The sequence below is a fragment of the Lycium barbarum genome, chromosome 8 (genome assembly GCF_019175385.1).
Source record: "Lycium barbarum isolate Lr01 chromosome 8, ASM1917538v2, whole genome shotgun sequence".
NCBI lineage: Eukaryota > Viridiplantae > Streptophyta > Magnoliopsida > Solanales > Solanaceae > Lycium > Lycium barbarum.
Genome location: NC_083344.1, coordinates 84,616,837 through 84,640,210, shown reverse-complemented (window position 1 = coordinate 84,640,210; position 23,374 = coordinate 84,616,837). Strand labels below are relative to the sequence as shown.

At 37.8% G+C, this 23,374-nt stretch overlaps 2 protein-coding genes across 2 annotated transcripts; both read right to left on the bottom strand.

Annotated features, from left to right (window-relative positions):
• Positions 1-1,242: 1,242 nt before the first annotated feature.
• LOC132607915 (uncharacterized) lies at positions 1,243-2,646 on the bottom strand. Its single transcript, XM_060321995.1, has one exon. The coding sequence runs from the start codon at positions 2,644-2,646 to the stop codon at positions 1,243-1,245; it is 1,404 nt and encodes a 467-aa protein (XP_060177978.1).
• A 3,239-nt stretch (positions 2,647-5,885) lies between these two features.
• LOC132606256 (small ribosomal subunit protein uS9m-like) lies at positions 5,886-21,711 on the bottom strand. Its single transcript, XM_060319665.1, has 4 exons — positions 21,076-21,711; positions 18,036-18,476; positions 6,522-6,602; positions 5,886-6,299 (listed from the first exon to the last, which is right to left on the bottom strand). Exons 1-4 carry the CDS (start codon positions 21,617-21,619, stop codon positions 6,208-6,210), a joined length of 1,158 nt encoding a protein of 385 aa, XP_060175648.1. The 5' UTR covers positions 21,620-21,711; the 3' UTR covers positions 5,886-6,207.
• Positions 21,712-23,374: the final 1,663 nt, after the last annotated feature.

Genomic DNA, 23,374 nt, shown 5'->3' with positions numbered 1-23,374 from the left:
TCTAGTAAGCTTTATCTAGTATATCTTCTTCAGTAGGTGGCTTAACCTTTTGAATAATGTGATTGGCCAAATTCTCAGGTAGTATCTCTCTTATTTGTTCTTCCTTCCATGTCCTTTCCTCCTGGATCTCATTTACTAGTACCACAGTGTAATCACATTAAAAATTAGGCGGTACTGTATGACACAATGCTCCCATTCCGGTCCAGTTGTCCAGCCAAAAATAAGAATTTCCTTGTTTCAATTGCCACCAGATTTCATGTTCTATGACATCTCTACATTGTAGCATCTCCTTCCATACGTAGTTTCGCCCCTTCCACTCTGCCAACACAGCATTCTTCTTCTTCAGATACTTGTTACTCATATAGTTTCTCCACAGAGACTGTTTTGTCCTAAAATTCCACCAGAGTTTGGCAAACAATGCTTTGGACATATCTTGCAAGCATCTGAATCCCATTCCCCCTTCTTCTTTAGGATGACACAGTGTAGTCCAAGAGGCCCAGTGCTTACTTGAATTTCCAACAAAATTATTCTAGAAATATTTAGCAAACAACCTATGCATCTGTGCAAAAAACCCTGATGGTGGGTCACATGCTGAAAGTAGGTGAATAGGCATGCTTTGAAGCACATGACAGATGAGAGTAGCTTTTTCTCCTACTGATAACAACTTTCCAGTCTAAGAACTTAATCTGTTTTGAATCTTATCTGTAATTTCCTTGAAGTATGCTATCCTTCTCTGTCCATAATGGATTGGCACCCAGAGATAAAAAAAAGGAAACTCTTTTCTTGGAATATTTGTACTCTCCACTACTCTGTTGACCACTGTCTGAGTAGCTGACTGGTGGAGATACACTGCACTCTTTCCCTTGTTGATTTTTTGGCCACTGATCTTCTCATATTTTTCCAAAGTATCCATTATCATCTTTAATGTTTCTGGCTGTGCAAATGTGAATATAATGGTATCATCTGCATATGCCAAATGATTGATATATGGACTCCATTTTGGCATATCATACCCAACATATCCCTCTTTTTTGTGTAAAGCATTTAAGGCCCTTGTCATGCATTCTGCTGCTATGATAAATAGAGTAAGAGACAGAGAATCTCCTTGCTTTACTCCCCTTGATGATTTAAAGAACCCATGAGCTTGCCCATTTATCAATACAGAATACCAATTATTAGAGATAATTCTGTATACCATGTCAATCAACATCTCTCCAAAACCCATCTTCCTCAGTACCTTTGTTAAGAATAACCAAGAAACTCTGTCATAAGCCTTTGCCATATCCGGTTTGATAATTGCATTGGCTGGCTTTCCCTTATTCTTATGTCATGGACTATTTCTTGAACAAGAAAAATATTCTCCACAATGCTTCTTCTTTTCACAAAATCTGCCTGCTGAGGTGATATTATCTGGGATAGCAACTTCACCATTCTCTCATGTATTATTCTTGAGAAAACCTTACTGATGAAGTTACTTAAACTGATAGGCCTTAGATCTGAACAAGTAAGAACCTCTTTCTTTTTGGGAATTAACACTAAGTTGGTGCAGGTTACATATCTTGGTAGTTCATGTCCACAAAAGAATGAATGTACCATAGTGATGACATCCTTAGCAATAATATCCCATGTAGCTTGAAAAAACTTTCCTGTATATCCATCAGGACCACCTGCACTATTAGCATTCAACCCAAACACTGCACTTTTGATTTCACTATCTTCAGAAAACTCATGTAGTTCTCTATTCTGTTCAGCTGTGATCAATTTAGGGATGTGTTTCAGTAGCTCAAAATCAGTTGCCTCTGTTTCAGCAATAAACTGATTTTGAAAGAAATTAGTAGCTTCCCTCACAATATCATCTCCATTCTCTAAGCACATACTATTCTGATCCTGGATTCTATTAAGTTGCAGCTTTTTCCTCTTCCCTTTCACATGTGCATGAAAGAATTTTGTATTTCTGTCCCCATCCATGAACCACTGCATACCAGATTTTTGCTTCCAGAATTGCTCATCCACAGCATAGAATTTAATCAACTCAGCTTGTACTTTCTGCAATCTTTCTCTGTTAGTTCCTGTGGGGTTTTCTTCAAATTCCAATTCATGAATTTTGACCACTTCTACTAGTGTATCTATCTGTCTAAAGATATCCCCATAAGTATCTCTACTCCATTTAGACAACACTTTACTGAGATTCTTCAACTTGCTATGAAAGATATAGAAAGGGTTTGATCCATGATATCCTGACCAGTTAGATCTCACCATTTCCACAAAAGTAGGATGTTCTACCCAGAAGTTTAACAACCTGAAAATTTTCTTAATTATCCTTCTATCTTCTGAACAAGTAATCATCAATGGAGAGTGATCAGATCCTTGCTTGATAAGATGCTCCACTTCAAAATTAGGATACATATCTTGTAATTCCTGGTTATCTAAACATCTGTCCAATCTCTTGAAAATACATTGATCATCTAATCTTCCATTCCACCATGTATACATGCTACCTTTGAATCCCATATCTGTGAGTTGACAAAGATTATTGCACTGATTGAAATCCTTAACCTCCACAAATGGCACTTCTAATCCACCATACTTCACTATTATGTTGAAGTCACCTCCTACTAGCCATGGCGAATTTAGGCCACCGTACATATAGTACAAATCATTTCATAAATTCACCCTAGTTCTTCTATCTGTGCTAGCATAGATCAAAGTGACAATAAGCTCCTGACCTCCATCTAAGTTTACCAATTTGATTAACAAAAGTTGTTATGTATCCATCTGGACGTCCACTTGGTATTCCTCATCAAAAAACACCCAGATCTTCCCATTAATGTTATGCCATGCAGTTGACATTCGTACTATAACTTATATATCTCAATATGTCTCTAATGTTGAAATGGCTCCATTAAAGCTGTAAAATTGAATTTCTTCTGTCTGTTTAACACCACCACTCTTTCAAAAGCTTGCTTCGTATTAACATATCTAATATTCCATATAAGTGCGCTATTCATTGGAAAACTTTTGATTTAGAGGCAGTTTTCCTTGTCTGTACACCTCCACCAATTGATGGAGGTACACTTTTCTCTCGGGCTAGTTTCTTGTTGGCTTTTTTTTATTTTGAAAAATTTCTTGGTGATACACCTCCCTTGGTCATTGCCTGCTGCATATGCTGTGTGATATTCTGATTATTCAACTCAGCATTATCACTGATGTCAATTTCTTTGCTGCTTTCCACTTTTGTTTGTTCTCCGGGTTCAAAATTTTTGGTAGCCAACTTGTTGTCTCTTCTATGTGTCTCCTGTTTTGTATTTTCCACTCTCTTTTATTGTCCTCAATATTCTGCATGTTTTCATCACTGACTTCTATAATATTTTGCTTCTGGTGAATCCCTGTGTTGTGGACTTCAATTTCTGCTTCCTTTTCCCCTTTTGAAGAAGATTGATCATCCCCAATTGTATCTTTGTTTGCAGGATCAGGATGTTCTTCCTCAAATGCCACTTCAGTACTATCATCAGGAGACTTGTCTGGTTCCTTGTTCAAATCCACATCAAAAACCACATGTTCCATTTCTTCTTCACCAAATTCAGGTTTGGCTACTTCCTGCTCAGCCTCAGTTGTTGATTGGTTGTTACCATGAACCTCTTCATTGTGTTGCCTCTTCATTGTGTTGCCTCTGGTTTGTATCATTGTCACTATCCCTCTTCTCGTTGTGATGTTGTTGTTGATCATTATTCTCCCCCTGTATGATACTTTGTTGTTTTGATCCACCTTGTTTTCCTTGTCACTCGCTGGTTTGCTGGAGCTACTTTCTTTCTCTATGTGTACTTTGTTATCTTTGTCCCCATTTAAACTGTCATTCTCCTTGTGTGCTTCCCCCGAAGATTGCAATTGTTTACCAAAGGAGGCCTCAATCCATGGTTTTGCAGTTTCTTTACTTTTTTGTTCCTGAACCAATTCCACAGATTGTTCTTCCTCTACATTAGTCATTGCTGCAAAGTTATTATTAGTATTAACCCCTTGCATTGTTCCTTTCAAGTTCTGTTGACTGCTACCAGCAATTTCCATCTTGTCATTCACTTTCTGATTCTCCCCCATATTATAATTTCTTTTCTTTTTATTTATCGCCATATTCCATTCCATTTTAGGCTGATTCCCATTGTTATGCTTCTCATTGTAATGTGCACCTTTCCCATTGTTATGCTTCCCATTGTATTTGCTTTTTTGTACGCTGCTGCTTTGCATCCTCACTTTTTTCTTTCGGCTTTTCAGGAGCAGTTTTGGGTTTGGAGTTCTCCTCCTCCTTTTTGGGCCTAAGTTCTGGATTGACTACCCAACAAATATGTATATCATGCCCTTGTAGCTTGCAATGTGTACAATAATTTGGTAGATAATCATATTGAATTTTTTGCCATTACTTCACCAGTATCCTCATCAACACAACTGATGTGTATTCTTTTGGCAATTCTTTCATTAGATCAACTTCCACTTTCACACGAGCACAACTTGGTCTAGTCCGATTTTTCGTAGCTTTATCAATTACCAATGGAGTGCCCACTGCTTGGGCCATAGAGAACATTGATTCTTTGTCAAATAAATTTGTGGGTAATCCAGGGAATGAGATCCATGCAACTGCAATCGTGGTTTCTTCCTCCGGCTTAAACCAAGGATCCCATATTAAGATCCAATTCAAAAGCACTTGACGTAAGTGCAGCATAATCCTCCAGCAAAGATAGTCGTAATAAGATGCGTCTCTCCTCAAAAAATCCAATGTCACAACGTCCTTTGATCTCTAATTGAATCGGCAAAATCCTCTTCAATTCATGTTGATCTGGCGGGCCATACGAGAACTTTGCAATAATAGCATATTTCAAATTTTGGCGTCGTGATAGTTCCTCAAATTCTCTCTTTGTCCACACAATAGTAGGTTCTCCATGCAAATATGTAATAGGTTTAAGGTCTAGATTTTCCACTTGTTCTGGTGGTTGAAAGGTTGTGATATGGTTTAGTTTTTGGGGTATTGTTATTTGGGATGGTTGAGGGCAGACCAGCCACCGGTTGAGGCTGGCCGCCGGCCGCCGTGGCCATGAAAAAAAGGTTTTAGGGTTTTAGTCAGTTATTTTTGGAAGAGAGGGGAGCAATTAGAGGGTTTAATATTTTTCAGGCCAATGCATTACTTGTGTCTTTCACACAGCCATCAATATTCAATTTGAAGAAGCCAAGAGGTGGAGGATGCCATTTAATAAGTATTACCTTTACTTTCCTGAGCACTATGGAAAACTTCCTTACCAGTAACAAGGATAAATTTGAAGTCCCTATCTTTGGGTTTTTCAGTAAAAAATAGGAAAGCATGGTATTTCCCGAAGTGAGTAGCAATAGGGACGTCGAGTATGAAGATCTAAGCTGTTTTAAAGAATTAGTACAGTTGTTGGAGACAGTAATTTTTTACTGTGAGCTAATTTTTGTCCCGTCAACATAACTGTGGATAGTATAGCAATTGTACGGAGTGATTCTATCCATAAGAGTAAGAATATAAATACTGCGGTTATGATATTTTTATAGGAATTCAGGTTCTGATATCTACCTGATCACAAATATCGCGGGAGAACATCTCTAAGCAAAAACAAAATAAAGACTATGCAAAACGCCAAGTGGGATTCCTCTTAAAGTAAGCTGTTAGTGAAAGTTGTCCACCAAGTTATAATTTTATATAAAAAGAAAGATGATATCAACAAAGTTTTTTTTATTTTAAGATAACAAAAACATTAATGTCGCCAAGGGATTTATGTGGGTTTATAACACCTCAATCTTAAGCTAGCTGGGGTTTACAAGAATTCAACCTACAACTTGTACTCAAGAGGATAGCTAACAATGGAGAAATTTTGCAGGACTTGGAACACATCAAAGGTAGGGTAGTTTGCATTATTAAAGCTCTCAATGGCATTGCTCATCTATCCTCTTGGATACAAAATTTAGTTCTATCAAGCTAATATGTTACAAAAATGAGAGTGAGAAAGCAAATATCTTAAACAACAAAAATAGGCAAGCATCCTAAAAGGCTAAAACTCAGCCAACTCAGAATATTCTGGGCAACAATTTTTGTATGCTCGTGCCTTAAGTAAACCATGGCTTCAAATAGAAAACTATGTGATTGATGCCAAATCCTTCGAGATGCAAATTCCTGCAACATCCAAATGTAAGCGCCATAACAGATCAACGCTTGACCCATTGGAAGCTCTTTCTTGCTTTTGCTTTACCAGGCTTTTTCCTCTCCACAACTCTCGAGTCTCTCGTCAAGTAGCCACCTGCAAAGATAATGATAAGCAGCTTTGATCACGGAAACTCAATTCCCATATGTTTGGGATGCAAAACAAGTGTGAGCTCGAGTGCAACTGAGTAGCATTGTAACAATAACCAACATATACATCCTCTAACTTGACATGATATGGAGGAAGAAGTCATAGATTTGACAAGCCAAGAACCCTACAAACACATCTAGGTGAGGCAGTACATGTAGCAAGTATTACCTTCTCTGAGGGGAGGCCGCAACTCTGGGTCCCAATTCTGCAATGCCCTGCTGATACCCAACTGAATTGCACCAACTTGACCTGATTTTGACCATATCAGTCATCCAAAACCACACGTAAAACAATCTAAGGCAAATGATTGAGAGCTTAAAAAATATCAACTTCAACTTAATGATAAAATAAAGAACACTCTATACACAGACAGTTGAAAGGAAAGAAGTTCCAATTCCTACCTAATCCTGGAAATATAAAGTACTTCTATTTTTGGGTTTTTGGAATGATGGGGAGGGAGCATGGTAAAATCATGAAGGCATACATAGGCCAAAACTCAATCACATAAGGCAGAGGATCAGCTTGTGGTTCCCCCCTAAACTTCTATCTAAAGTATATTTGGTCATGTCAACATGAGAGCAAGAGGCATAATCAGCATACAGTAATTAGAAGTCTTTGTAATATTCACAACAATCAAGCTTTTCAACAGCTTGCCAGAGAACACATGACAGAATGATGTTTGTAGAAACTAGAAAGGAAAGCCTCTCTAAAAGAAAGCATTAAGCTGGAAGTACTTAAGCAGTCTTTATAATTATTAGTTCAGGATCGCTCTCTAAGTAACGTCATACTATTCGCCAAACTAGCAACAACAACAACATACCCAGTGTAATCCCACAAGTGGAGTCTGGGGAGGGTAGAGCGTACGCAGACCTTATCTCTACCTTGGAAGGTAGATAGACTGTTTCCGAAAGACCTTACTATTCGCCAAACTAGATGAAGTAACTATAAAGTTAATCTAGAAAGTACTCTCAGGAAAAAAAATAACAAAGTACTCTATTTGAGTGAAAACTGAAAATCTATATAACGAAATATTCATTTAATTCCATACAGGTCGATACAAAAATAAGATCTATTTCAATATAAAACAGATTCATATAGCAGCCTATACTGGAACAAAGTGAAACCAAATGCAGACCAGTGTTATCAAAAGCGAAAAACGCAAAAAAGCTCTAAGGTCAGCTGGGGCTTTAAGCGCAAAGCGCAAATAAAGCGTGGGCTTTAATGAAAAAAAGTGCAATGGTGCAAAAATACAAATACAGTCAGACCTCTCTATAACGGCATCCGCATATAACAACACCTCTCTATCACAGCCAAGTTTTTTCGGAACCGATTTTTTATGTTATATTTTACTTCTCTATAACAGCATTTCACCTATAACAGCAACATCCAACTTTATAATAGTACGCTCTTTGTAAAATTACCCCCCATATAACAACTATCTTCTTTTTTTGGTAATATAATAATTAACCATCTTTATAAAAATAGAATATCTATGATTACCAATAATAAGTGTAGAGATTTTGACCAAATATTTGATCCTTTAATACAATATTTATGACAAAAAATATCATATGAATATATATATATATATATATATATATATATATATATATATATATATATATATATATATATATATATATATATTGTCATCATTAAAAGATTTTCCTTCGTTATACAAAGTGTGATTAAACTTAGAATTTGCCAATTAAAAATGAAAAATTAGATTTTATGCATCTTTTTTGCCTATAACAGCAAAATATTATTTAAATGTCAATGCTGTTATAGGTTATAACAGCAAATCTCTATAACGGCCAAAACATTTCGGACCCAATGATGTTATAGAGAGGTTTGACTGTATATATATATATGTTTAGTCCAAGATTGATAATAATAAGCATGAATAACAAATATATGGACAAAGAATATATATATATATATTGTCAAAAAATATCATATGAATATATATATATATATATATTGTCATCATTAAAAGATTTTCCTTCGTTATACAAAGTGTGATTAAACTTAGAATTTGGCAATTAAAAATGAAAAATTAGATTTTATGCATCTTTTTTGCCTATAACGGCAAAATATTATTTAAATGCCGATGTTGTTATAGGTTATAACAGTAAATCTCTATAACGGCCAAAAAATTTCGAACCCAATGATGCTGTTATAGAGAGGTTTGACTGTGTATATATATGTTTAGTCCAAGATTGATAATAATAAGCATGAATAACAAATATATGGACAAAGAAATTGTAAAAATATTACGATAAAGTGAAATATCAATCATCTAGTGTCACCTCTCCAAGAGAGGCTCATTGGCAAGGAAAAGTATGTCTTAGAGCCTTGATGATGACACTGAAGCGCATATAAAGCGAGGTGAAGCGCTCAACATGTTTTGAGCCTCGCTTCAGGGCTTAAGCGCGCCTTTGATAACACTGATGCAGACCTTTGCCTCTAAAGGTGATCTTTGAAAGCGGAACTAAGTTGTGACTTCCACATCCCACTTGGTAATTCTTTTCTGGGGAAGTGGTTTGGATTCTGCCGAAGGACTGTGAAGGGGAATTAGGTTAGTGTTATTATTGGGTTAGCAAGTACCCCGTATTTTGCCCATTTTGTAACGGGTCAAGTATGGGCTCATCCACATTTGAGCCATATTATAATATCACTCACCCAGCCCGTTTAAACATGGGCAGGTTGGGCCGGTTATTGAAAGATGGTTGTTATTCGCAATTACTACTAGACAGCTTGATTACTGAGATCCATTAACAACAGTATAAGCTAGCGGTTGGCCATAGATTCCCAAAAAAATATTGAAAAACTTGATTTGGGTGAAGTTTTTCAAGTTTTAAAAATGTGTTTGGCCATAGTTTTTCAAAACATATTTCACTTTTTGTTTTGGAAAACATGAAACATTACTTTTACCCATAAGTTCTAAAAACTATCAAGAATACCCAACCATACAAAACATACATACTTGCTAATTCCAAATTATGCAGAACATGATATTTTAATAACCGCTGCTAATAACACACTTACTAGCTACTACAATTCAAATTACAATACAAAGATCCATCCGTGCAAAAAAAAAAAAAAAAAACCAACGTTAGTAACTAGCTATTCTTTAATATAATCTTCCCACATTGTACGAACAATCTCTTCACGACAAGTATGCATTTCCAGATCAGATAACCGAGGAACACGGTATATAGAATTAGTTGGGTCATAAATAGATGGGGCTTTTTATAAAATATAAAAGTTTGGGGTAGTTTTTAAAAGTTTTGAAAAGGCCAAAACATAGATTTTGGCCCAAAAACAGGTTTGAGCCAGAATTTGGGATTTGAAGATTTGTTTTTCAAAATCTATCAAAATTTTATGGCCAAACGAATATTTGAAAACAAATGTTCAAAATATGCTCCCAAAATCTATGGGCAAATAGGAGCTAAGTTTAGAATGTAAAGCGTGAGTACTGAAAACGAAGCTTATGCAATTTCATATTGATAGCCAGAATTCACCAGATACTTGCATTATGCAACTTTTCAAATGCAACCGTACTTATCAGTTTATCTTAAACAAATTACATGAACCAGGACTACCAAAGAATGGTATTTGATAAGCACTTCACCTGGCAAAGAGAAAGATAAAAGAACAAAGAACACGGTTTATCTTAAACAAATTGGCAGAGGAGCAAGGAATTGGGAAGGATTAGGTCAAGGAACGGCTCTTCGGTAGATAGAATTGAGGAAGTCAGGTCACTAGCTATTATCTGAATTGATTAAGCTAATTGAGTAAAGGATGTACACATTAATGCTTCATCGTTGGCCCCTAAAATTTTATAGAAATAGAAGTGCTACAATTACCTATTATTGAACTTTTCCTTATCAGTATAAATGGAGGTTCGATATAAAAAGTAATCATAGCACTTTTTATAATACCAAATAGCTTCTTCTTCTTTTTCTCTTTTCTTTAGAGATATATACCAAATAACCTTATCAATTATGCAGCTGACGAATATATGAAGGTAAAATTCTATTCCAGTTCTCTCAATCTTTCTAAATGCAACCAAAAGAAAACCTTTCTCTTCCTTCTTCAACATTGGTCCACGTAAAGGGACTCAACACACTTTTTTAATGCAAACACGTATTTCATCTCCTTTAGGCGTATAAGACCTGTAACTTCACAATGAGAAGTTTACAACAAGAGAACCAATCAAAAATATTAATTATGGTTGGAAAGAAGGGAAAAGAGAAATAGTCGGCGTGCACGCAATCTGACTTGGACACCAAAAAGGAGCTAGCCCAGAAATTTGACGCAATTGGGCTGTTCTTGGAATTGTTAGAATAGTCTCACGCAGTGTTTAGGATGGCGAGAGGCGAGGCGTGGCGACAAGGGCTTGCCTCACGCCTCATGGCGAGGCGTGGCGAGCGCCTTTTAGAAGCGAGGCGAGAATTAACACAAAAAATTAAAATATTAAATATGCATATATAAATACCCAAAAACTCAAATACTCAACAAAATACTAGCAAATATTTCAATTAAAAAACTAAAAGTAGATAGTTGATAGTTGATACTAAAGTCTAAAAGTCAGATCTGCTGCTGGAAAAGGCTTACCTGAAAACCCTAGTAGCAGCGGCTGAGGAAGATGGAAGATGAGACAACTGAAAGTGAAACCCTAGGGTAAAAATTAATCTTTTGCTCTCTTTTTTCTATTTTCCTAGCAGCTGCGACTGAGGAAGATGGAAGATGAAACAACTGAAAGCGAAGCCCTAGGGTAAAAATTAATCTTTTGCTATCTTTTTTCTGTTTTGTTTCAAGTCACACGTTTTTTTTTTAATCAAAAGGCGTCGCCATGCTCGCCATTTTTTTTTTAAACAAGTCTTCTCTTTTATCTGAAAAATGCTCCCAGGCACTTATCCCGAGGCAATGCACTAAAGTTGCTTTGTGATAACTAGCCCCTAACTCCGGTGGTCCTTCTGATCACCAGATTTCTCACTCTACTTCCTTTTTTTTCCAACCTTCTAGGAGATGGATGATAGCATTTACTTCGCGGTAGGCTTTAAGTCTTATGATATCACTAGATCCTCAAACACAGCAGAACATTGGTTTGACTGGACCGAAAGAGGGAAAAATTTCATCAGAAGAGTTTCTTTGAACAAGAAGACTTTGGAATGGATAGTCCAGAACATGAGGGAGGCATCAAAGGTACGAGGCAATGTAGTGAGAAGATGGAAGAGGAGAGACAGTTTCTCTGAGACCTTTTGTTCCAGGAATTTTAATGGCTTTGGTAGATATATTAGCATTATCAGTTTACGAGGGAGAAGGAGAGCGGTGATAATCATACCCGAAGTATCGTTTAATGCTGGTTGGACCTATCTGGCTGACAAGATTGGCAGATTCATTAATAGCTTTGTTGACAAATTTAATGTGAGGGAACCTAGGTTTGTAGACAAAAAGTTCCAATATGCAGAAGCAATTAAAAGCTGTAAATGGTCGAACAATGAAGTGGTTGGAGGCTCCACATTAAAGAGGGGAGAGGTTATTCAGATAAAGGAAGGTATGGCACGTCATCAGAATATGGTACTTGGCAGATGCTTGGTGGGTTACTTTGTAAATGAGGAAATTCCAACTTTGTATGACCTACGAAGATGGACTTCTTCCACTTGGAAACAGATCCATGGGCTCAATATTTATGCCATGGGAGAAAATCGATTTCTGTTTGAATTTCCATCCAAAAGCATAGCTGAGCAAGTCCTGAAAGGGGAGTGGCACTGGAAAAGAGCCCAAATCAATCTTCAGTGGTGGTCTTCTTTATCAGGAGTCATAGAACAAGGAAATATGCCAAATTCCGTCTGGATTAGGGTCGTGGGTGTGCCGCTCCAATTCTGGTCATCTGAAGTTTTCAAAGTCATTGATGAATTTTGTGGAGGCTGGCTGGAAACAGAGGAAGAGACTCAACTCCGGAATCATGTAAAGTGGGCTAGAATCAGAGTCAAAGGAGATGGTAGAGAGGTTCCTAAAGAAGTCACCCTGCAGCAAGGCAGACTTCTTTTTACCCTCCAGGTTTGGGTGGAATCTCCGGCGAGAGTTGTCATCGGAGAAGAAGAGGAGAAAGAGGTGTTACATTCTTTTACCCAGCAGATATCGAAGACACTGGGTAAAAGTACAGATACAGTCGCTAAGCAGAAGGAAAAGTCAGATGTTGCTGACTTTGCACGTGATTCTGCAGTGGCACGTGCGATAGGTTTAAATTCAAATACTGAGAAGGGCCAGATTTATGTTGGATCTGAGAAGGATTTAACTCTGGGCCCAAATAAACTTAACTGTTTGGCCCAATATGAGTCTGAAAAGGGACCAGTTTTAAGTGAATCACATGGTGGGTCACGTGCTTCATCTACAGAACTTAAAACTCCGGATACTTCCACTGTAGATGGCTATAAGAATCACTTCAACAACTTGAAAGAGATGGCATCCAAATTCCTCGAGTGCTTTGCCAATTGGGAAGCTTCTACCAACATGCAAAAGGCAATTTCAATTCCCTCCTCTTCTATATTACCACTTCACACAGATTCCCCAGTTTTAGGGTTCAAGAAAGTGGCGAATTGAAATTTTGGGTCGGGGAGGAAAGATGCAGGAGATAAAGGAATGGATCAGTACCAAGAGTTTGAAGAAGAAGAAGAAGAAGATGGACAGATGGTTTTGCCAACTGAAAGTCAAGAAGATGAAGAGAAAATTGAAGAACATGGGAACACAAACCAGATAACTCTACTGGGAGAGCCTACTCCCATACAAACAGATTTTTCTGAATGTGACAAGGAAGCAGTGATGAGATCGAACCTGTGGGTTCAGGGTAATATTGTGAGGATGAGCCAGGAATTCGGAGCAGCATTTGAAGGTTGCTCTAGGGAGGCCGAAGCTTTATTCACAAAGATTGACCAAAGGAGAGAAAAAGGGATAACTTCAGTTATCTCAATAGAACACAATGCTGATAAACAGACAGTTCCTAGGGAGCTAAGAAATTTGATACTTGATATGAATTTCAAAGATGGGGAACCAAGGAGTGAATCAAGAAGTAGGGGGAGGAATCTAATAACTCCTTTATAATGAGGATAAAAATAGTTTCTTGGAACGTGAGGGGGTTGAATATGGAGAGTAAAAGGAATACTGTAAGGAGTAGAATACAACAATGGGGGGCTGACATCTATGTTCTGGTGGAAACAAAATTGAGTGGGGAAGTGGGAAATTATCTACAACAACTCTGGGGAAACAGATGGGTGGGGGGTGTATGGCTTGAGTCATTAGGCACTAGGGGGGGCATTATAGTGTTATGGGATAAGAGGCAGTGGAGAGGAGAAATAGTGGAAAATGGGAATCAAAGTTTAACTTGTAAATTGTGTGGGATAAATCAGGATTTCATCTGGTTTATTACAGCAGTTTATGCTGATTGTGGGAGAATTGTAAGGAGGGAACTGTGGGAGGAGATAGGTGCTATGAGGGCTTTATGTGAGGGTCCGTGGGTGGTTTGTGGTGACTTTAATGTCACAAGGTTCCCATCTGAAAGAACTGAATGTAGCAGGCTATCTGGTGCTATGAAGGAATTTTCTGAGTGCATCAATGAGGTGGAGTTGGTGGATCCTCCTTTATTTGGGGGGGTCCTATACTTGGAGAGGGGGAACAAATCATAGAACTGCCTCTAGGATTGACAGATTCCTCTTTTCAACACTTTGGGATGAAACGTTCCTACAGATCAAACAGGATGTAATGCCAAACCTGGGATCTGATCATAATCCAATCATGCTAACATGCGGAGATTGGTCCTTTAAGAAAACTTATTTCAAGTTTGAAAATTGGTGGTTGAAGGTGGATGGTTTCAGAAGCAAAGTGCAAGAATGGTGGAGCTCCTTTGATGTTACAGGAAGACCAGACTACAAGTTAGCTGCAAAGTTAAACCTGTTAAAAGGAAAACTTAAAGAATGGAGCAAGGAGAATAAGGGAAACTGGAGGGAAAGAAAAGACAAAATACTGGAACAAGTTGGCAGTCTAGAAGTTATTCAAGAACAAAGACCTCTGACTGAAGATGAGCAATTGCAGAAGGCTCAGTTGGCTATGGAGTATGAAGAAGTGGCTAGAAATGAAGAGATAGCCTGGAGACAAAGATCTAGAGTGCAATGGATCAAGAGTGGAGACAAAAACACAAAGTATTTTCACAGGATGGCCACAGCTCACAAAAGATTCAACACTATTGACACTTTAATGGTTGATGGAGTTAGATCCTCTGAACCTATGGATATTCAGAATGCAATTCTAGAATTCTATCAGAACCTTTACAGTGAGACAGAAGCATGGAGACCAAACTTGAACATTTAAGGTGTCCAAAGCATTACTGGAGAAGAGCAAATATGGATGTCAAGGCAATTTGAAGAAGATGAAGTATGGGAAGGGATCAAACTGTGTGCTGTTGATAAGGCACCTGGCCCGGATGGATACAAAATGGCCTTCTTCCAGGCATTTTGGGATGTTCTGAAGGAGGATTTGATGCTGACTTTTCAGAATTTCCATTCTCAACAGAAGTTTGAAAAAAGTTTCAATGCCACCTTTGTGGCCTTGATTCCAAAGAAGGTGGGTGCAATTGAACTAAGGGACTTTAGGCCCATTAGTTTGATCACTGGTGTGTACAAAATAATTTCCAAAGTGCTGGCAGAAAGGTTAAAGAGAGTGATGAGCAAGTTAGTCAATGAGCACCAAATGGCATTCATAAAGGGGAGGCAAATTATGGATGCTGCTTTAATAGCAAGTGAGTGTATTGACACCAGACTTAGAGAAGAAGAGCCAGGAGTGATGTGCAAGCTAGATATTGAAAAAGCCTATGACCATTTGAACTGGAATTTTCTTATCAACACTCTAAGACAAATGGGGTTTGATTGCAGGTGGCTAAAGTGGATGGAATTCTGCATTAAAACTACCAGGTTCTCTATTCTAGTAAATGGAGAACCTGTGGGTTTTTTTCCTGCAGAAAGGGGGCTCAGGCAGGGGGACCCTTTATCCCCTTTCCTTTTCATTATAGCTATGGAAGGCTTGGACAGCATGATGAGAATTGCTTCTCAAAATAGTTGGATCAGAGGATTTAATGTGAGAAATATGGCTAATGAGGTTATGGAAATCTCCCATCTACTGTATGCTGATGATACAGTAGTTTTTTGTGAGGCAAATCAGGAACAGATCTGCCATTTGAGGGTGATACTAGTGGTTTTTGAAGCATGTTCGGGGCTGAAAGTCAACTGGAGGAAAAGCAGTATATTCCCAGTCAAGGAGGTGCAGCAGATCCAAGTGCTTGCAAGCATTTTGAATTGCAAGATTGAGAATTTGCCTACTGTTTATCTTGGAATGCCTTTGGGATCAATGCATAAAGCAGTGGAAATCTGGGATGGCATCATAGAGAAGACTGAAAAGAAACTAGCTCTATGGAAATCTCAATACCTATCCTTGGGAGGAAGACTCATCTTAATCAACTCAGTCTTGGATTCCCTGCCAACATATGTGATGTCCTTATTTCCTATCCCAAGCAAGGTGGTTAAGGCTTTGGACACTCTAAGGAGAAACTTTCTATGGCAAGGAAACAATGAGGAAAAAAAGTTCCACTTGGTAAATTGGGAAGTAGTTCAACAAAGCAGAATGCATGGAGGATTGGGGGTGAAGAACCTAAAATTACAAAATAAAAGCTTACTCATGAAGTGGTTATGGAGATATAATCAGGAAGATCAGGCACTATGGAAAGAGGTAATCCAATATAAGTATAGCCAAAATGGGAAATGGTGTACAAATGAGGTGACAAATACCTATGGTGTGGGGGTATGGAGGACCATTAGAGCTTTCTGGCTGGCTCTGAAGGCAAATGTTAACTACAAGGTGGGTAGGGGTGACAAGATTCTTTTCTAGAAGGAAAATTGGAGTGGACAGGGGACATTACAACTACTGTTTCCTAGCTTATTTTCTATAAGCACAAATCCAGATAGTACAATAGAGGAGATGTGGTCTCCCCAAGGTTGGAATTTGGTTTTCAGAAGACTTCTAAATGATTGGGAAATAGCATGGGTAGCAGAACTACTGACAGTAATTGGTGGATTTCAAGGAACTAATTTTGAGCCAGATAAATTGACATGGAAGCATAATCAAGATAGACTGTTCTCTGTGAACAGATTGTACAACAAGGGTTTGACTGAAATTTCAGGGAGGACACCAGGACCTTGGAAATCCATTTGGAAGAGTGTGGCACCAACTAAGGTGAAGTGTTTCACCTGGCTGGTAGCTTGGAGAGCCTGCTTGACTCATGAAGCACTGCAAAAAAGAGGAATAAACATTGCTTCAAGATGCACATTATGCAAGGAGGCCTTAGAGACAAACAATCACCTTTTCCTTCATTGTAAAGTTACGGCACAAGTCTGGGCACTGTTCATTAATTTGGCTAAGGTGAACTGGACTATGCCTGAACACACTGCAGACCTTCTAAGCTGTTGGATAAGAAGGGGAGGGAGCAAGAGTCAGAAGATTTGGTGGAAAACAGTTCCTGCCTGCATCTGGTGGAACATTTGGAAGGAAAGAAACGACAGAATTTTTAAAGGCAGAGAAAGTTCATTGCAGAAGATCCAATGGAAGGTCTTTACTTCTTTAAGTTTTTGGTGTAAAGAACAATATGTAGAAGAGGAAGTTCAATTAGTGGACTTTTTAGGATTACTGTAAGTATATCTCTTTCAGTAAAGTGTAAATTTTTGGAGGTGGCCAGCATACCCTTAATGCTGAGGAATACAAAATTACCAGTTTCAAAAAAAAAAAAAATTGCCACAGCTCGCCTTTCCAAAAACGCCACGCCTTGGCTGTTAATGGCGACGAAGGCTCGCCACGCCTCGCCTCACGCCAAAAGGAGTAAGGTGCTTGCCTTCCTAAACACTGGTCTCATGAAACGATTAACTAAAAGCGTAACATCATAATGGGCAATCTGATGAAAAGAAAGCAGTCGAAAAAATACAACTATAAGAGAAGAATTTCCAAGCTTCAAAGCATTAAAAAAAAAATCCAAGTATTTCAAAACATCAAAAAATATTTCATGCAGTAAAAAGGCCAGTGTTTCAGTCTAGTGGCCACTTTGGCATTTCCTTCTCAAGGAAAAAAACATATTTCATACGGTAACATGCCAACATCACCTCTAATCTTTTATTTGGAGATTTTGGGGTACAAAATGCTTGTGCTAAGTTAAAATGATCACCAACGTGAAAGAGGAATGAAAAGGGAATGAAAATGTGAGGTATAGGCCTATTAGTAAAGGACAGTATGCTTCATAACATACTTCTTAAATTTCCTATATTTTCCCTAAATAGTAGATTGAATTTATGTCAATAAAACATATGGGCTCCAACTCCCACATATAAACAGGTGGTCTCAGTGCAGTTGTGGAAACTATGCAGTTGCCAAAACTCCTATTTACCCATCTCCTTGTCTGATTGCTGTTCTAGAATGCACCCAGCAATACATACAAGCAAGAAAGCTTCATAAAGGAAATCAGTAGGATGTCATATGCTTACAGATCAATTGGCAGCAACTATTATCAGATTGAAGGGGCAAGAAAAAAGAAATTATTGGTAAAGGTACTGATGAGTGTAACTCATGGATACTGCTGCTTACCTGACACACCCCCTCCTTTTACAGTACATCTCACGTCCCACATGCCCAATGTCTTTGTTTCAGTAAAAGGTCGAAGAAGAACAGCCCGGTGATCAAGCATTGGGAAGTATACATCAAACTCTTTGTCATTCACCATAAATTTACCACCCCCTGGTTCAACCCAAACACGGGCTATACTACACTTCCTTCTTCCTGTCCCATAAGCCCTCCCCTTTTCATCTACATGTTTGACTCGTGCTTTGGCTACTTCCTCCTGTTTTTGGCGCTCTATGTCAGCTCTGGTTGACTTCCTAGTGTTCTTTTCATAACGCATTTCTTCGATTTCTCTTAAAGGAGGAAGTCCTTGAATGCCATCCAGGTCTCTCAATGCAAGCAAACTGTCCATCATTTCTTCCGTGATTCCAGATGCCGCTATTAGATCACCAAATGCACGATTAGGACCTGAAACCAAAGGCACTTTGTTAAGAAATTTCCAAAAACAGGATTAAGGAATCATTGTTGCAATAAGAAGAGGTGCAGTATCAAGTTTTGCATAACCAGTAGGAGAGCATATACTGCCCACCCCTGACATGTATCCACTTCTCCAGTGATATTCTTTCTCAAAATCTCTAACCTATGGAAACTGAAATGTAATTGAAGTTGATGGAGCTAATTTTTGATTGTCAGGTTAGTATCAAACAGACTAACTTAATCAGGAAGTAGCTACAGCACCTATAACATGCGTCCAGAAATATTAGATTTTTCCAAACATCAAAGAACAAATGGAGTCCATGAATTATTACTTCAAATCAAAAGAAAATTGGAACAATCTCATTAGATTATGCACTAAAATTTTATTAACGCAAAAGGATAGGAAATATAATCAAGCCAGTCATACGGTAAGTGCCACTTGGTTTGGGAAAATGTTGTCGAGTTTTGGAAAGTTAAAGATGTTTCCTGTTAGCAAGAATGTACTTAAACTATCACCCGCAAGGGTGGCTCAATTGGTTGAGCATGGGGCTTTCATAATGGAGGTCTTGGGAAAATGATCAAAATGGTCCTTAAAGTGTGGGCTTTGGTTCTATTTGGTCCTTAATATATAAACCTGATTGAAATAGTCCTTAATGTATTCTAAAAGGTGATGACTTTGGTCCTAAGTCCCATAATTCAGGGAAATCTCTACTTTTTCCGTCAAAATAAACAGAGCCCTCACACGTGATATATACAGGAGCTATCAAATTGCAAAAATAAAAAGTTGCCTTCTTGCATCAAGACTTAACTCTACAGTGCACATTTTTGTCTCTGCTTTGGATGCACCAGGTGAATTAAGTGAGCTATTTAGTAGCATCTGATAGCCAGATGCATATGATGGTAGCATATAATTTAAAGTAAGAAAACCGTGAGAACTAGAGAACGGCAGCTTGGTTGCATGATACAATGCAGAATTAGAGAAAGATCTGACTGAGATTAGAGATTTTCAGTCTTTGGTAACATTAATAACCATTAATATTGCCAACTCAAAGTAAAAAAATAAAATCAGCAGCTACATTTGTCTGAGAGCTAAAGATAAAAATGAAACCAAGATATCAGATACTTAAACATAACCGATAACCTTAAAGGTATCAACCTGTAATAGAGCCAAAATAATATATGCACAATCTATGAGCAAATTGCACTACAGTTGAAAATAGTAGGAGCCATGGATAGCAGCAAAACCAGCCTTAAGTGCCTCTTCACAAGCAGCAAAACATATATTGATAGCAACTCTTTTGTAATTTGATTGCTCACATATACGTCGTGTGAGGGCTCCGTTTATTTTGAAGGGAAAAGTAGAGATTTTCCTTACTTATAGCGCATAGGACCAAGTCATCACCTTTTAGGATACATCAAGGTCTATTTCCATCAAGTTTATATATTAAGTACCAAATAGAACCAAACCTCATACATTAAGGGACCATTTTGGTCATTTTCTCTAATACTCTCCAGCCTTGAAAAATGTCAGACAGAAATTTGCAACTACAGAAGACTAAGCGTTTCCTAGCTAATCTCCTACCTTATCTCAAATTATATACTCTAGGAAAGCATGACAGTTTAGCCTTGTCATAAGCTACTCAACAGAGACGCCACATAATGCAAAACAAATCACAACAAACACAAAACTTTACTAACAAACCATAAAGTATGCATCTTCACAGTGCTTTTTAGATTAAGAATATCCCTGAAAAGTTGACACCTTTTCAAGGAAAATGAGCTGAAAGAAGCTAAAATCACCTTCAAATAGCATGACAATTTAGGCTAGTCACTACTCCACAAATAGTGCACCTAATGAAAAGAAATGACAGTAAACATAAGACTTCCCAACCAGACAATAAGGATGTGTTTGGCATGGAGGAAAACATTCAATTTTCCTATGTTTGGTTGGTCAAAATGTTTTGGATAACATTTTCTCTAGGAAAACAAGTTCCTTAAAAATGAGTAAAATGACCTCGAAGTAGGAAAAACAAGTTCCATAAGTGACACTTCAAGTTCATTATCTGCTCCCCACCCACCCAACAACCCCCCCCCCTCTCTTTCCCACCCCCCTCCGTCCCAATTCCACTCCCACAATGTTATGTTAGATTATATATAAATGTTCTTGGAATAATATTTTTTTTTTTCTTGCTTACTTACCAAATACTAGAAAACATGTAAAAACCCCACTTGTTTTTCAAGAAAACATTTTCCATCATACCAAACACACCCTAAAGCACAAATCTTTTACAGTGTTCTGAGATGAAATATGGAAAGAATAAAACAACAACATACCCAGTGTAATCCATCGGCTCAAGTAACGCATATCAAAGCAGTTAATACAGCAGTAAAGCAGACATAGCAAAGAATAGAGAAATCATTGCATAGCATTCAAAAGTGGAACATAATCGAGGCAAAGAAAACAACAGGCAGTAACAGAAAATTGAAGGAAAAGTAACTACGAGACTAGTACTAATGCTACTGGTATGCAAGGAGGGAAATATAGAAAGAATCGCAGAAAAGAAAAACTGAAATAAGCTAAAAAGCTTACCTTTAAGAACCTCAGTGAGAGTTTTTTCTTCCAATTCAAGAAGTTTTTTCTGTTCAGGATTCTCGTCAACTTTAGGCCCCTCTTGAAAACCCTTCATTTCATTTTGTAGCTCCTCAACCACTTGTCCAACATCAAACACTCTTTCTCCTTCAACGTCAAAACTCCAAGGTTTGTAGCCTTCAGCAGTTGCCCAAATCTCCTCTTCCCCACCAGCACCAACACCCTTCTCTTCCTTAAACACATCACTCCCCTCTTCTTCTTCTTTAGCCCATGACACATCATCATCAACAACCTGCTTTTCTATTCCCTCAACACTACTTTCTGAGTCTTCATTGAATAGTGATTCTTCGGCTTCAGAAGACAGTTTCCAGAAATCATCTTTGCCATTGTTACCAGTGGAGAAGAAATGGGAGTTGGAATATGGGTGGGTAATGATGGGTTTAGGGGAAATGGGGGGTTTAAGGTTTAAGAGGGATTGGGTTTTAGGGGAAAGTAGGGTTAACAGCCGGAGATGTGACGATTTTGAGATCAGACGAGACAGCATTGTGGAGACACTTAGAGCAGAAAAACTGGAAGGAGATGCTACTCAAAAAGCCCTTAATTCATACTTCACTCACCTTCACAAAACCCCCTTCTTTTGGACCACGATTGACCTTCAAAGGTACTATTTTTAATTTTTGGCCCTGAAATTGATGGTTTTAACTTTTACACTCCTGAGTTCGAATTCTGCTCAATAAAAAATAAAAATTCATAGTTTCATAGCAAAATTAGACCTATTCGGATAAAAGTTAGACCTAAGGCAGAGTTCTGCAAAAATTTAACTGAATAAAAATAAAAATTGTCTTAATGCAAACCTCTGTTGTAAGGTAGAGTTTTGTCATGCCTGAAGGCAAAACTCTCCGTTAAGGCAAAGTTCGCCTCAAACTCTGCCTGATCAGGCCGAGTTTGCAATCAAACTCCGCCTGATCAGGCAGAGTTTTAAACTTTTCCTTACCTCAAACTCTGCCTGATCAGGTAGAGTTTGAGGAAAAACTCTACCTTGTGAATCCAAACTCTACCTTGTGATTTTTTTTAAAATTTTGACCATGCAGGGGTTCAAACCCGGAATCAAGAAATTTTTAGTGAAGAACAAAAATTAAAGACCACCAATTTGAGGGGCAAAAATTAAAGACCAGTGCAGGGCATTCCGCACAAAAAAAAAAAAGCTTTCTTTTAGCAAACCGATATTATAATTCTTTTTTTTTTCTTAAAGAACGAGAAAATATGAAACGTGAGATATTTAGGGCACGTTTGGCCATGGATAGTCACTTTTCCCCCGAATATTATTCCGGAAAACTGTTCGGTCATAAAATTGTTATAATTTTTCGGAATTCAATTTGAAGTTGAATTTCGGAATTTTTTAGAATTTGGAAAACTTCAAAAAGTTGTTTTCACAATTTTCACTCACAAAAATCCAAAAAAGTAACTTTAATATGTATTCATGTCCAAACACAACTCTAATTTTCAAATATATTTCAACTTAAAAATAAATACTACCTTTTTCCATGTTTCACAATTCTTATGTCCAAACACCCACTTATTAGTCGTGGCGATAGCAAATACTTTTCACTTTAATTGAAACTTATGGAGTGGTGTGTATGCTGTAAAAACCGATGCAATTTGTACCCGGTAAGAACCGGGGTAAAGTTTAAGGCTGTTCGATATGACATCGAGGGAAAGCAAGGTCGTAACAACCGGCAGGAATTAAAACCGAGGAGTCGTGAGTACATTCAACTTTACGCCAAAACCGAGGGTATTTTAATGTGTACAGCTAACCCGAGCCAGAAGAGGGCACATTCAACATAGGTCCGGAGAATCCGTTATAGAACAGGCCACGCATCATTTAACCGTTCCACCAGTTGCGCTGACAACTGTACGGGTGTTAGACCGCACGGATACAGCCTTATCCATTTTAGAATTTTTTTTTTTTTAGAAAGGCTTTTTCTTACATACTATGGCCCATTTATTATTAGCTATAAATAGGGGTCTACTCTTTCCTTTTTTTAGGTTAGTGTTTTCATTATTCAACACATTTGTAATCAGTAAAGTGGCAGAGAGATCTTCTTAAGTATTTTGGCTCGGTTAAAGAGAGAATCTTCCAGACCGGACCAGTTTGCAGAGCTTGCTAACTTGTCTTCCTAAGTTTTCTTTGCTATTAATTTATCAATATATTACTATTTACTTGCTTCTATCTTATACTATAAAGTAATCTAACCACATATCCTATCAACCACTTACAAATTTAATTGTTATCCATTTT